Below are 15,229 nucleotides of genomic sequence, written 5' to 3'. Positions count from 1 at the left end.
TTGACCAGATTGACCCAGAAGGGTGTCCCGTTCAGGTGGTCAGACGAGTGTGAAGCGAGCTTTTAGAATCTCAAGACAGCTTTGACTACGACACCGGTATTGGTGTTACCCACAGGTTCAGGATCTTATACAGTATATTATGATGCATCTTGTATTGGTCTGATTGCGGTATTGATGCAGGGTGGCAAGGTTATTGCATATGCTTCATGGTAGCTGAAGGTTCACGAGAAAAATTACCCTGTTCATGATCTAGAGCTGGCAGCCATTGTTTACGCACTGAAGATTTGGAGGCACTATCTTTACGGCGTGCTATGTGAGGTATTCACTGATCATCAGAGCTTGCAGTATTTGTTCAAGCAGAAGGAACTCAATTTGAGGCAAAGGAGGTGGCTGGAGCTATTGAAAGACTATGATATCACCATATTGTATCATCCCGAGAAGGCCAATGTGGTGGCCGATGCTTTGAGTAGAAAGTCAGTCAGTATGGGTAGCCTTGCATATATTCCAGTTGGTGAGAGACCGATTGCATTGGATGTTCAGGCCTTGGCCAACCAGTTTGTGAGGTTAGATGTTTCTGAGCCCAACCATGTTCTAGCTTGTACAGTTGCTCGGTCTTCTTTGTTTGAGCGCATCAGAGATCGGCAGGATGATGATCCTCATTTACTTGTTCTTAGAGACACAGTGCGGCACGGTGGTGCCAAGCAGGTTACTATTGGAGATGACAGAGTTTTGAGGATGCAGGGTCGTATTTGTGTGCCTAATGTGGATGGACTTCGTGAGTTGATCCTTGAGGAGTCCCACAGTTTCCGGTATTCTATTCATCCGGGCACCGCCAAGATGTATCAGGACTTGAGGTAGCATTATTGGTGGAGGCAAATGAAGAAGGACATAGTTGCCTATGTAGCTCGGTGCCTAAATTGCTAGCAGGTAAAGTGTGAGCATTAGAGACCCGATGGTTTACTTCAGAGGTTAGATATTCCTGAGTGGAAGTGGGAGTGTATCACTATGGACTTTGTTGTTGGACTCCCACGGACTTAGAGGAAGTTTGATGCAGTTTGGGTCATTGTGGATAGGATGACTAAGTCAGCGCATTTCATTCCTGTGGTAGTTACCTATTTCTCGGAGCGGTTGGCAGAGATTTATATTCGTGAGATCGCCCGTCTTCACAGTGTGCCCGTGTCTATCATTTCTGATCGAGGTGCGTAGTTTACCTCGCACTTATGGAAGGCAGTTCAGCGTGAGTTGGGTACGCGGGTTGAGTTGAGCACAATATTTCATCCTTAGACGGACGGGCAATCCGAGCATACTATTCAGATCTTGGAGGATATGCTCCGCGCCTGTGTTATTGACTTTAGAGGTTCTTGGGATCAGTTTTTGCCGTTAGCGGAGTTTGCTTACAATAACAGCTACCAGTCGAGCATTCAGATGGCTCCCTATGAGGCATTATATGGTAGATGATGTAGGTCGCTAGTTGGGTGGTTCGAGCCGGGGGAGGCTCGATTATTGGGTACAAAATTAGTTCAGGAGGCCTTGGACAAGGTCAAGATTGTACAGGATCGACTTCGTACAGCTCAGTCAAGGAAAAAGAGTTATGTTGATCTTAAAGTTTGTGATATTGCATTCGTGGTTGGAGAAAGAATATTTCTTCGGGTATCGCCCATGAAGGGTGTTATGAGATTTGGGAAGAAGGGCAACTTGAGCCCTAGGTATATCGGGCCATTTGAGATCCTCGAGAGAGTGAGGGAGGTAGCTTATCGACTTGCGTTGCCTCCAGGGTTATCGTCAGTTCATCCGGTATTCCATGTGTCCATGCTCCGAAAATATCATGGTGACCCGTCCCACATGTTAGATTTCAGCTCTGTCCAGTTGGACAAGGATTTGACTTACGAGGAGGAGCCGCTGTCAATTCTAGACCAGCAGGTTCGTCAGTTGAGGTCAAAGAGTTACCCTTCAGTTCGAGTGTAGTAGAGAGGTCAGCCTATTGAAGCAGCTACATGGGAGTCCGAGTCCGATATGCGGAGTAGATATCCCCACCTTTTCACCAGCCCAGGTATTTTTCTATGTCCGTTCGAGGACGAACGGTTATTTTAGAGGTGGAGACTGTGATAACCCAGAAGGTCATCTTATATTTTAGAACTCGAATTTGCACTCTTAAGCCTTAAAAATCTCATTTTTACCCTCCTCGATTTGCGTGCGCAACCTGGGTAGGTTTCCGGAAAGCTTTTATGTTGAAAACTAATAGAAATAAGAATTTTTGCCTTAAAAGTTAATTTTAGTTGACTTCGATCAATATTTTTGGTAAACAGGCCCAAATCCATACTTTGACGGTCTCGGTAGGTCCGTATCGAATTATGGGACCTAGGTGTATGCCCGAAATCGAATTCGGAGGTCCCTAGCTCAAGATATGAATTTTTGATGAAAATTAAAAGTTTGAAAATTATTTGTTTTTAAGAATTGATTGATATTTGGCGTTGTTAGTATCGGGTCAGTATTTTGGTTCCGGAGCCCGGTATAATTTGCTTATGATATATAAGACTTGTCCGTGAAATTTGGTGAGAAACGGAGTTGATTTGACGTGATTCGGACGTCCAGTTGAGAAGTTATGAATTTTAAAGTGTTCTTGAGAATTTCATTTGATTTGGTGCTAAATTAAGAGTTCTAGGTGTTATTTTGGCGATTTGATCGCTCGAGCAAGTTCGTATGATATTTTTGGACTTGTGTGCATGTTTGGTTTGGAGCCCCGAGGGCTCGGGTGAGTTTCGGATAGGCCACGGGATGTTTTGGACTTGGGAAAAATCTGGTCTTCTGCAGATTCTGGTGTCTGTCATATCCTTCTTTGCGTTCGCGAAGGTCCTCTCGCGAACGCGAAGCGTAATCTGATGGGGCTGAAACTTCTTCTTCGCGAACGAGAAGTGATGGGGGGATTTACTCTTCGTGAACGCGACCGGCTCAACGCGAACGCGAAACACTTAGGGACTTGGGGGAGGGTTGGTCGTTCCTTCATCGCGAACGTGAGCAACGTCTCGCGAACGCGAAGGCCAGTCGGGCGTAACCATCTCGAACGCGAGCAATGTCTCGCGAACGCGAAGGCCAGTTGGGTGTAACCATCACGAACGCGAGTTGGGTATCGTGAACGCGAAGGCTTGACAGCCAGTACCCTTCGCGAACACATAAAACAGAATCACACACGGGTTTAAGCTATTTCTTCAACATTTTTCAAGAACCAAACGGGTAGAGGCGATTTTCAAGAGCCATTTTCTTCCCCAAAGTGTTGGTAAGTGATTCTAAGCCATTTTCCTTCAATTACCCATTACATTCCTTGAATTATTAACCACAATTCTAGAGTTTTCATGGTAGAATTAGGAGTTAGGGTAGAAAATAGGGATTTCGGAAATTTGGGGATTTAGACCTCAATTTGAGGTCGGATTCCAAAACTAATTACATATTCGGGCTCGGGGGTGAATGGGTAAAAATATTTTGGTCCGAACCTCGAGTTTTGACCAAGCGGGCCCGGGGTCAATTTTTCGACTTTTGGTGGGAAAAAATTGGAAAATTTAATTTACGCAATATAATTGATTCCTTTAGCAATATTTGATATTATTGAGTCATTTTTGAATAGATACGAGTGGTTTGGAGATGAATTCCAACAGAAAAGCGGTGATATAGAATTAAGTGGCCTTCGGAGTGAGGTAAGTATTGTGTTTAACCCTGACTTGAGGGAATTAGGAACCTTAGATTATTTACTAAGTGAAATTCATGTGAGTGGCGTATATGTGAGGTGACGAGTACCTATGCACCGCCAACTTACCTATTTTTCCATGTTTTCTCTGTTTTTCGTATATTGTCTTTTTCTATGTCAAATTGCTACGTGTTATACTAGTGTTGTTCAAATTATCGTTCTTATCATGTTTACGGAAATTTTCTGGTGATAATTGAGTTTTTATTCCAAGTTGAGATTGATAATATGGAACCAAATATTGAAGTAAGGTTTGTATTTGTTATTCTATCTCCCTGTTGTTATTTATGCAATGCATTATGGCAAGGGAGAGTGTTAATGCACGAAGAGTGATGTCGTGCCATATTGTGAGTGTTAATGCACGAAGGGTTGTGCCGTGCCATATTGTGAGAGTTAATGCGCGAAGGGTGCTGCCGTGCCATATTGTGAGTGTTAATGCACGAAGGGTGATGCCGTGCCATATTGTGAGAGTTAATGCACGAAGGGTGATGCCGTGCCATATTGTGAGTGTTAATGCACGAAGGGTGATGTCGTGCCATGATATGAGAGTAAAAGCACGAAGGGTGATGCCGTGTCGTTTCTATTAATTTTATGGTGAGATTGAGAGTAAAAGCACGAAGGGTGATGCCGTGCATTTTTCTTTACTGTATTCACTATTCCTGTTGATTCATGGTATATTGACTGCTCCGGTGATCATTCTGTTGTAGTTCTTTATCTTGTATTCCCCTCAGTATATTTTTCCCTCCCGACATTTTCTGTTTAGTTCTTCATTCCTATTATTTGCGTATACACTGTTAAATTGTACAGGTTGATTGTAGGTGCCTTGCCTTAGCCTCGTCACTACTTCGTCGAGGTTAGGCTCGACACTTACCAGTATATGGGGTCGGTTGTACTGATGCTGCACTCTCACTTTCTGTGCAGATTTTTTGATACAGGCTCAGGTTGATCGAGATTTGCTATTGGTCCGTTGTCCGGAGACTCAAGGTAGATCTGTCGACGTTCACAGGCCTTGAAGTCCCCGTATATCTTTTTATGTCCTATTATTTTCTTCCATTCAGACAGTTATATTTCTTTCAGACTATTACTTGTAGAAAATTCTATAATGCTCGTGAATTGTGACTCCAGATCCGGGTGGTAGTAATTAATACAGTTTTTATGATATTCCGCTCTTATTATATTTTATTTTAGTTAATTATTGTTATTTACTTAATGAAAATGAGGAAAGGGTTTAATGATTCTCTAACGTTGACTTTCCTAGCAAGTAAAATTTTAGGCGCCATCACGGTCCCGTCGGTGGAAAATTTCGGATCGTGACAGTAGATTGAAAAGAAAGAAGAAAGTAAGGAAGAAGAGAAGGAGGAAGAGAAAGAAGAAAGAAGAAACAAGGAGAATAAGAAAAAGTAGAAAAGAAAAAGAAGAGGGAAATGAAAATTTATTTAAAATAATTTGAATGGGTGTGGGTTTTTAAATTTTTGAAAATTTTAATATTTACCCATAATTTTTTCTATTTTTAATCTGACCACCCACCCCCTTTAATTACCCTTCTTTTGTTAACCAAAAAATATGTCCTACATTCTTATACATGACTTCAAAAGTCTTTTTTAACTCATTCCCCAAAATACATCATCCTTAGTCAAAATAGACAGCCATTTTTCTTCATTAAAAGCTTCATTGCAAAAAATTAAAATGAATATCATCTTTAATATTTTCTTGTTTGAGGGATTGTCCACGACAAATAAATTCTTTCGGTCTTTCAATGGTGACTCGTTGAGGCAATGGCTAATTTAACTGATTTAGGAAGTCTTTTGAGAGGACCATTTTTAAGATGAAGAGAATGGAAAAAAAAGATTAATGATGGCTAAGTATTGAATATGGTTGAATGGGGGTAGATTGGCAGAAGCTTTGACCATGAAGAAGACAAAAAAATGATTTTTTTAAAGAGTATGAAAATAAAAATCTGGTAAAATAGTTTTTTACAAGTAGGACCCACAGATTACACATGTCAAAGAATAAAAGGCTTAGTATATGACGTGTCAGTCATGCCACAATGAGTGAAAAACACGTTCAGTCGGATGTGTTTATTAGTATTCAGTTGAGGTGTTCAAATGAAAAAAATAAAAGTTTATATACAGGGATGACAAACCGATCCAAGTTTAAGTGGCTACATGGTCTTTTTGCCTAACATATATTTACTTAAGCACTTTGGTCAATTCACAGTGTGTTTTAGGCATGATTGGTTGATTGTGTTTGCTTAGCAACAACGTTGACCAGTTAATATGAATCTACAGCTTCTTGGAAACTTTTCTTTTAATTTTAATCGCATGATTTTCAGATGTAGGTTGCATGTTAGTAACTGTAAAACTGATTATTTGACAAGGATGAAGCAAATAAAGAGAAATAATACAATCAGATCTCTTTATAACAACACTTCACTATAAAAGCCAAACTTATCCGGAACTAATTTTCATATTATGTTATAATATATGTTCTCTATAATAGCACTTTATTATAGTATCCAAAAATATTCGGAACAAACGGGATTGTTATAGAGTGGTTTGACTGTAGTTACAAATGAAAGATAAATTAAAATAACACAAGTTTTCGATAGAAAAAAATTCATTTAATGTACACAAGTTCATGCAATATATGCAATTTTTAGTTTAAAAACATATGTATGATCATATAACTATTACTTTACGGGGATAATTTTATTAGAAATAATGGTTAAACTCCTGAAAGAAATGAGAGATAATAAAGCAATACTTGACTTTTGTGAATCTTAGTCTGCTACCAAGCATGGTTTAAGCCAAGAATTCAGTTTTCTCCTTTTAAAGATAGTGTTGCAGTTTTAAGAGGAATATCAATATGGACAACAAAAGCCTTATCATAACAAAGCAACTGAAAAGAATGGAAGGAACATATAATAGGGATATCATCTGTAAGGAAGTATTAGATAAAGTACGCTTCATTACATATTTGTACCGCATAAAATCAAAATAAGTAAAAAAATCACATGTATTTAATTAAACTTTAATTGTTCATTTTTGTAGATTCAGACAATATTTAATCATCCTGACTTCGACATAGAAGTCACTATACTACGAACCATCTTGATCAGTCACATAAATATGTACTTTTAATCTTTCATGTGTAATTGTTACTCAAAAGTCTGTTTTAACAATATTGATACTATTATTTTACAAATTCACGTATTACATAATTAGACATACACGTGCGTTGGAAAAATTAGTAAGTAGAATAAAAGAGAACACCACATAAATTTTGAAAACCATGAAATCAGTAGTTTAATTATAGGCATTTAAGGCCAATAAAACTCCCCAAAATAAATAATGAATTATATTAAGCTTCTTAATTACCAAGTCTTCCATGATTATTTATAATAAACCAAAATCGTGAACCCTTGTTCAACAACTACAGAGACTAAATCTTACTTTCCCTAGACTTAATGGAAATGGTCAGTATTATTACAAGAGTAGCAAAGTAAGAATTTAGAAAAGAGAAGGTATATATTATACTGCTTCAAATCTTTCAATAGTTTACATATATATGCTTAATTGAAATGGGAGTAGTATAAGCAAAAGGGAGGGGTGTCATTGTTACTTGTTGTCGGAACCATTTTACTAGTCTGTAAGTAATGGGAATAACATTTTATCAGTTCAAATAATTCACATTTATTTGCCAGTTCAAATTTCACCATACTAATTAACCAATTTCTTATTACTACTAATACAATGTGCAAGTTTTAATTTCTAATTTCCCTTTTGTATTGAGCAAATTTGCGAGTGTTTCTACGTCTACTATTATAGAAATTAATATATATGGAAGTGTAGCTTCTAGATATCTCCGTATCTGAGTATTGATGAATTTCTTTACAGGAGTTAGTACTATTCACTGAAACCGACACTTTTAAAATATACTAGTAATAAACATTTTTCTTCTCCAAATAACATTGAAAAGGAATTTAACTCTTTATTAATTATCTTTTAACTTTAATAAAAGTGTATGATTCTGAAAGTCACAAGTTAATATGGCTTAGTGTAAACACTGAGTGTATGTATATTTTTACCCTAAACTTCCCATAATTCTCAACGGGTTCTTGATTGAAGTGGAGACAAAATAAGAAACAAAATAACGGATGAACACAGGTGCGAGGAAAGAGTAATATTGCTACACAAACTTTTGTATCATCAATTTAACAAACTTTATTTTAAAAATTCAATAATCAATCCGGTTACTAAAGCATATCTATAGGTTAGACTCCTTAAAATATGAGATTTATAATATTGAAAATAAAACAAATTACCTGCTATAACAAGTAGGTGACCTGATAGTGTAAAAGTTGATCATAAACTCATTGTTTAATTATAACATCTACATCTTGTGGCGATTCAATTCTTACTATTTCTATAGTTAGAAAGTTTCTATTTCTATAGTTAGAAAGTTTGTATCATATCTCAACTGCTCTTCCTATTATTGTTTTAATTTCTTTTTCTTTTTATCTTCATCACTGTCATGACCATTAATCCCAAAATAGTCTGGAGGATTTAACTTTTAATTAATTAAGCCATCGAAAAATATGATTAAGCCTTTGATAGTAGTTGCTAACTGTTTGTACATTCTAAGAAAATTTAGGATTTAGTCGTTATAGTTGTTGACGGAACATCACGACACAAATGTTTAAAAATTCAACATTGTTTACTTGGGAATGCAGAAGCCTATTTCACACTTTGTTTAGGGGAAGTTTGAAGACTGATTCAAACAACTTTTCATCTATAAATAGGCACACCTCTCTAATCATATTTCTCACAGATAAACAAATTGTTTCAATAAATACGGAGTTGTTTCTAATTTGCAATGGCTCTCAAGTCCTTGGTATTAACCATTGCCATTTTGGCTGTTGTCTCTTCAATAAGCCATGCATCTGATCCTAGTCCTTTACAAGATTTTTGTGTTGCTGTTAACGACTCTATGGCTGCTGGTAAATTTGCAGAATTTGATTGTTTGTTTTTCACTTATATTTGTTGTTATTTTCACTTACTAATAATGATTTTACGCAGTTTTCGTGAATGGAAAAATATGCAAGGATCCGAAGGTTGTCAATGCTGATGACTTCTTCAAATCAGGCCTAAACATACCTGGAAATACTTCAAATCAAGTCGGATCAGCTGTAACTGCTGTGAACGTCGGCAACTTACCTGGACTTAATACTCTGGGCATTTCACTAGTTCGTATTGATTATGCACCATATGGTCTCAACCCACCTCATACTCACCCTAGAGCAACTGAGGTTCTTGTTGTACTCGAGGGTACTCTCTATGTCGGTTTTGTCCTTTCAAATCCCGGACCAAATATGAAGAACAAACTCTTTACAAAGATCCTAAAACCTGGAGATGTGTTTGTTTTTCCAATAGGTCTCATTCATTTTCAGTTTAACATTGGAAAGACTACGGCTGTTGCATTTGCTGGACTCAGCAGCCAAAATCCAGGAGTTATCACTATTGCTAATGCAGTTTTTGGCTCAGATCCACCAATTAATGCTGATGTCCTCGCCAAAGCATTCCAAGTTGATAAGAAAGTGATCGATTATCTCCAATCTCAATTCTGGTGGGACAACAACTAAATTTAGTACAAGGACAAATAATACTATGATGTTTCTGCTTGTTTTTTGAATTTAAGAAATCATAAATAAAATTCACGATCTAGTCCTTTGGACTGGTTTTCATTTGATCTTTGTAGTGGATGTACTAAAGGAGGAATTTTTTACGGTTTGTTTTATTAAAAGTTATATTTATCGTTTGTTGCGGTTATGTTCTCTAACACATACACCAATTTATTTTGCTCTACACTATTATTGGCATGCTTATGATTAAAAAAAAGTGAGGCTGTATACGGGTAAAACCGAGGCTAATGCATACCCTGATTTTCCGGTGGGTGAAATAAAGCAAGGATATGACTACATGGGATCGGAATTGAAGCTGGAAACTTCTCGTACTAAGGCCCGAACTAAATGCTCGCCACCGGGCCCGATAAGACAACACCCCCCGAATCCGGTACGAGCCTCATGGCCTCAGAAAGCACTACGGAACGGTTGCACACGATTAACCAAGAGCCGTGATATCCGCACCGGATATCACGACGCGGATCTCGCCCGATGTCGGTGGCATATTAATTGATATAAAAAGAGGATTCTTACCTTTTTAGTATTGTACTAAGGGTAAAACTCACCTACTATATAAATGATAAGTTTCTTATTCAATAGACACTGTAACACGTATATCAAAGCAATATCAACTTGTTTTCTCTCATTCTAAGTTATTCAAAAATTCTTATTTTGCTCATAGTTCTTCATATATATATTTGGTCCCGAATCGAGTGTAGAACAATTGCTAAGCTTATGTCCGAGCCCGGACTCAACATCATAACTGGTTTGGTTATTTATTTTATATTTAAGTCACTTATCTAACGTTATTGATCTCTTGTGTCGAATTAATCCACATATCGTTAAAACCGCATATAAATTTAATTTTTATCCGTTTTAAGGATAAACAGTTTGACGCCCACCGTGGGGCTAAGGATAATAATGGTGGTTTGATACAAATTTCGATAACACACTCTATTTTATGCTTGCTCTTTAAGGTTTCAATTTCAGGACAACTTAAAAATGTCAAACTCATAGTCTGCACACTTGAACGATGATTTTGAGTCTGGCCATCATGGCGAAACAACAATATGGTGCCTAGCAGTGAGGGGCCCCCTGCTGATCCCAACGGAATCCCAGTTGCAAACTCAGTCGATGCTAACTCTCATGTGGCTATCGATGCCAACCTGCCTACCGATCCTAAGAACATCGTTCATGAAGGAGCCCGATCAACGACTCGAGGAGCACCCGAAGGCGAAGGCGACGGGGTCAGTCTACGGGTGATCTTCAAAATGTTACAGGCCTAATAGACAACGATAGCACAACTGAAAAATCAAAGCCGCAGCCCCAGCACAGTCGAACCTGAACCATCTCGGGAAAACACCCGAAGAAAATGAGCAGATCACCTAAAGGGCGGGTGAAACAGAGACCGGTGTCAACCCCGAAGTAAAGAAAATGCTTGAAGCACTAAACAAACAGGTGGATTCAGGTGAAAAGAAAATTGAGAAAAACGACAAGAAGGTAGTGACATATAACTCCCGGTTCGATCAAATCCCAGGAGCGCCCCCGATATTAAATGGCATGTACTCCAAAACATTTGTCTAATAGCCTTTACCTCTAAGCGCGGCACCAAAGCTGATCCCGAAGAAGTTTCGTATGCCCAATATTCCGAACTATAATGGAACCATGGATCCAAATGAGCACGTGACCTCTTACATATGTTCCATCAAGGGGAACAACTTTGAAGACGACGAAATTGTGTTGGTTTTGCTAAAGAAGTTCGGAGAAACTCTGTCGAAAGGAGCAATGATATGTTATCACAACTTACCCCCAAATTTTATTGATTCATTTGGTATGCTTGCAGATGATTTTGTTAAAGCACATGCGGGGGACATCAAGGTCGAGACCAGAAAATCGAACCTTTTCAAGGTAAAACAAAGAATAAAATGCTCAGCGAGTTCGTATCAAGGTTTCAAATTGAGTGGATGGATTTGCCACCAGTTGTGGATGATTGGGCCATTCAGGCGTTCACCCCAAGGACTTAATGTAAGGCCCCGTAAATATTTCCTAATGATTTAAGATTTAAAAATTTCACCAGCGGTATTTGGGAATAACGTATTCGAGTATTAAAGGAAACCTATAGGATAGAACCACGTCATTTTGAAATGTGAATATATGTTTAAGGTGTGTTGGATCATATTAAGGAGTTTTGTGAATGGGAAGAATTTGTGTGTAACATGTTGGATACATTAAATAGAAAGGATGTTATTATGTAAACAGGGTTTCATACTTATATGAAGGTTTGAAAGTTAATTCGGGTCTATATCATAGCAAGGCATCAATTGTGGGTGAATGGATAAGAAAGAAATGAAAAAGAAAATAACTGGGAGCATGCTAGGGATAGTGCAACGCGTGGTTTGGGGCACGCCAGCCCTCTTAGCAACTTTTAAAACAAGTGAAGTATAGGCATTTGGCGCTGGCACTGGCATGCTACCCCCACTAGAAGATTTTCCCTTAAGTACTCACCTTGGGGGTTCATTTTCCCCATTTCACTTGGATGGATTTGGGAGCTCTTCTCCACTCTCTCAAGACCATCAACTCCCCTCTTATTTAAGGTAAGCAATTCCCATTATCTTGGTGTTAAACTCCATCATTTCTACACTAGTATTGATGAGATCTACACATAAAATACTTAGATCTTCAAGAAATTTCTTCAAGAACTCAAATGAGGGTTTTGCAAAATTTCTTCCAAAAGGTAATCCTACACCCTTATACTTACATGTAAGGATATATTATGGGAATATGGAGTATGAATTAAGTATTGAAACTTATAGTATGGTGATTGGAAGCCATAAGTTCCTAATTTAAAAAATAACCATTATAGAAATTGAAAGGTGATTATTTGATGGCATTTTATTGGTTGGGTGTGGATGGATGGTCATGTATGTGATTTTGGAAGTTATGAATTATTTAAGAATGATGATGGGATAAATTGTTGGTAAATGATAGTAGTTGGATGAACTAATTTTATGGTTAAGAGGTATAGAGATTCATGCCTACTAGGTATTTGATAAAATGCCTAAATGGCCTAAATTATGGAATTTATTACTAATATTGGTCTCATTGGATGTTGTTATTATAGATTGAAGTTTCTTAGTGTAGTGGATCATTGTAGTATCATTAAAGGGTGAATTTCAAGTATGTTGGCTAAACTTTCTCTCTTAGAATCGAATTCCATAATATTTTTGTAAGTTTCAAAGTATGGGTTGCGTGTTAAAATATTATGGCTTTGAGTCGTGTTTCAATGAAAGATAGTATGTCAAATTATGTGAGAAAATATCAATATTCTTAAGACTCTTAATTGCTCATATGTATACCTAAAGTCTTGATTTGAAAATGTCTTATTGTTGATAATCTATAAAGATGGTTGGAAGTGAAATAAATGAATTGGGGATATAGAGGGTGGCTAACGTGCCAAGAATTTAAGTTATGATTGTGGCTAGTAGTGCAAATTATTTGAGAGGATACGATAAAGAATATGAAATGAGCCTCGACTCTATTGTTTAAAAATGACTTCGAAAATAGAATTGCCTAAAAGCTTTTGTACTCAATCATGCCCATAAGTGGCTGCTTTAACTAATGCTTAGCTTTATAAATATACCCAGTGTGATTCGAGTTCTTACATACTCGTGTGTTGAAATTGTACATTGTCATTTTTGGGGAATATTATTGCAAGAATAAATGGTGTATTGAATGTTTTTGATTTTGATGTGTGTTTCTATTGCTGGTTGGTATGCCCCATTCTTTGGAAAAACACCATTTGTGTTTAAAGTTCCCATTACAAATGGATTTGAAGTATATGATTTCTGAAATTTTCTATATATTGATATTTGATGGTGATCTTTGAAATTGAAAAAGGTGAAAGTGTGGAATATGAAATACGACCATCGTGCCAGGAATAAAGAATCTTGTGAATGACGAAATGAGCCAAGGAAATATTATTGTTGTAAGTGACTGGAAATACTAATAAGAATTTATACAATGTGAAATATGTTGAGGTGAGTACAATTGTATTTCTGTTATTTTTATGCGCAAATCAAATCAAAAATATTTTTGGGTGCATCACTAGCAAAACTGAGGAAGGGTGGGTCATAAGGCCTACACCTGAAACTACACGTGCCGGTGTAGGGGTGGATTGATATTATTCCCCTTATTTGGAATAAAATTGGAACCTTTGGGAAATTGTGATATTATTCTTGTTAATTGGGATGAAACTGGTAACAATTGTGGATTGGAAATGTCAACCCACACAGTATATGTGGGAAGGCGGCCTAGCTGATCGGGTGGAGATCAGATGCCATATTGCGCATATGGTGGTACTACTCTTGGTAACAACTTTTTTTTGCAGCACATGTCAAACCACATTGTTCGTGGAGAGTTGGCCTAGCCGATAGGGTGTGATCGGACTCCGTGCTAACAAAGACGGTGGTATATCGGTGCTAATAATCTCCCAACCAAAATTGTATATGAAGTTCATACTTTGAAAAATTATTATGTTTTAACTGGATATTTGGATATTGTTGATTGTGACTTGCTGTTTCTATGTGTTACCTTTTCTTATATGGGAATTCTATTTTGAAAGAGGACTTTTAGCTATACATACTAGTGCTATTCGATAGCACTAACATCCCTTTTGCCGGGCCGCTGCATCATTAATGGATGCATGTGGTCCTACAACAGGCGGCATTGATAAGTGATAGCAGTACACTCTTTTCAGCTGATTTGGTGAGCCCCACTTCATTTATCTTTTGTTTCTCATGTGCTGTATTTTGAGGTATAGATGGGGCCTTGTTGCCGACATTTTCATATTACTCTTCTATTGTACTTAGAGGCTCCGTAGACAGGTTGTGCGTGGTAGTGATGTTGGGAATTGAACTAGAAATGTTGGTATTTGGCAAACATGGTTTTCATTATACCTATAAACTTGTAATATTTTGGAAATTATGGATGAAGTTGTTAATGGAAATGAAATGGGAGTTGTTAATAAAATTCTTTCAATATTTGATTAATGGAGTGCATCTCCTCTTTATTCATGGATGAGTTTGGGTAGATGGAAATCAAACAGGCTTGCTTGGCCGGGTTATCTCGGTTGAGCGCCGGTCACGCTCCCTGAGTTCGGGGCGTGACAAACTTGGTATCAGAGCCTAAGATTTTAAAGTGTCCTAGGATGTCTCGGAGCCTTGTCTAGTAGAGTCTTTCTTATCGGTGTGTTGTCGACCACATCTATAATGAGGAGGCTACTTGGGCATTTAGGAATTCCACACTTCTTCGATACTCCATATCGTGCAATAGAGCTCAAGATAGGAAGCTAATTTCCTCGCCATGCCTCATTTTCCAGATGAGTAATCCACGAGTTCGAAGTATCGAGGAGGGAATGACCGCTCCATTGAATCTGGGGGAGATTACACAAGAGTTCATTGGGAGAATGCGTCGAGCCATGGAGGGATTGGAAGAATTTGTTGCTAGGCGAAGTATCATTGTTCCTACCAATGTCACCGAACCGCCGGATAATATGGTGAGTGTATCTGAGAAACAAAAAAGGGTTGTTGGTACTAATAAGCCGGATTGTTTGGTTTGCAAGAAGCGGCACTTGGGGAGATGTTGGATGACTCTTGAAATATGTTACGGCTTTGGAAAGAGGGGACACAAGAAGAACAAATGCCCTAGGTTGGGTACACGCATCCCGGTCTACCCCAATGTGCGAGAAGGAACATTTGGCATCGTATGGTGAGTATGCTCAGCAGCATGTTAGGGGTGACAGATTTTAGGAAACT

General features: G+C 37.9%; 1 protein-coding gene across 1 annotated transcript; it reads left to right on the top strand.

Moving 5' to 3' along the window:
• Nucleotides 1–8,555: 8,555 nt before the first annotated feature.
• LOC107831484 (germin-like protein subfamily 1 member 14) lies at nucleotides 8,556–9,553 on the top strand. The gene is made up of 2 exons (XM_016659253.2): nucleotides 8,556–8,735; nucleotides 8,815–9,553. The coding sequence occupies exons 1-2, from the start codon at nucleotides 8,612–8,614 to the stop codon at nucleotides 9,375–9,377; spliced, it is 687 nt and encodes a 228-aa protein (XP_016514739.1). The 5' UTR covers nucleotides 8,556–8,611; the 3' UTR covers nucleotides 9,378–9,553.
• Nucleotides 9,554–15,229: the final 5,676 nt, after the last annotated feature.

Source organism: Nicotiana tabacum, chromosome 19 (assembly GCF_000715075.1).
Source record: "Nicotiana tabacum cultivar K326 chromosome 19, ASM71507v2, whole genome shotgun sequence".
In the NCBI taxonomy this organism is placed as follows: Eukaryota; Viridiplantae; Streptophyta; class Magnoliopsida; order Solanales; family Solanaceae; genus Nicotiana; species Nicotiana tabacum.
This window is presented reverse-complemented; position numbering and strand designations above follow the sequence as displayed.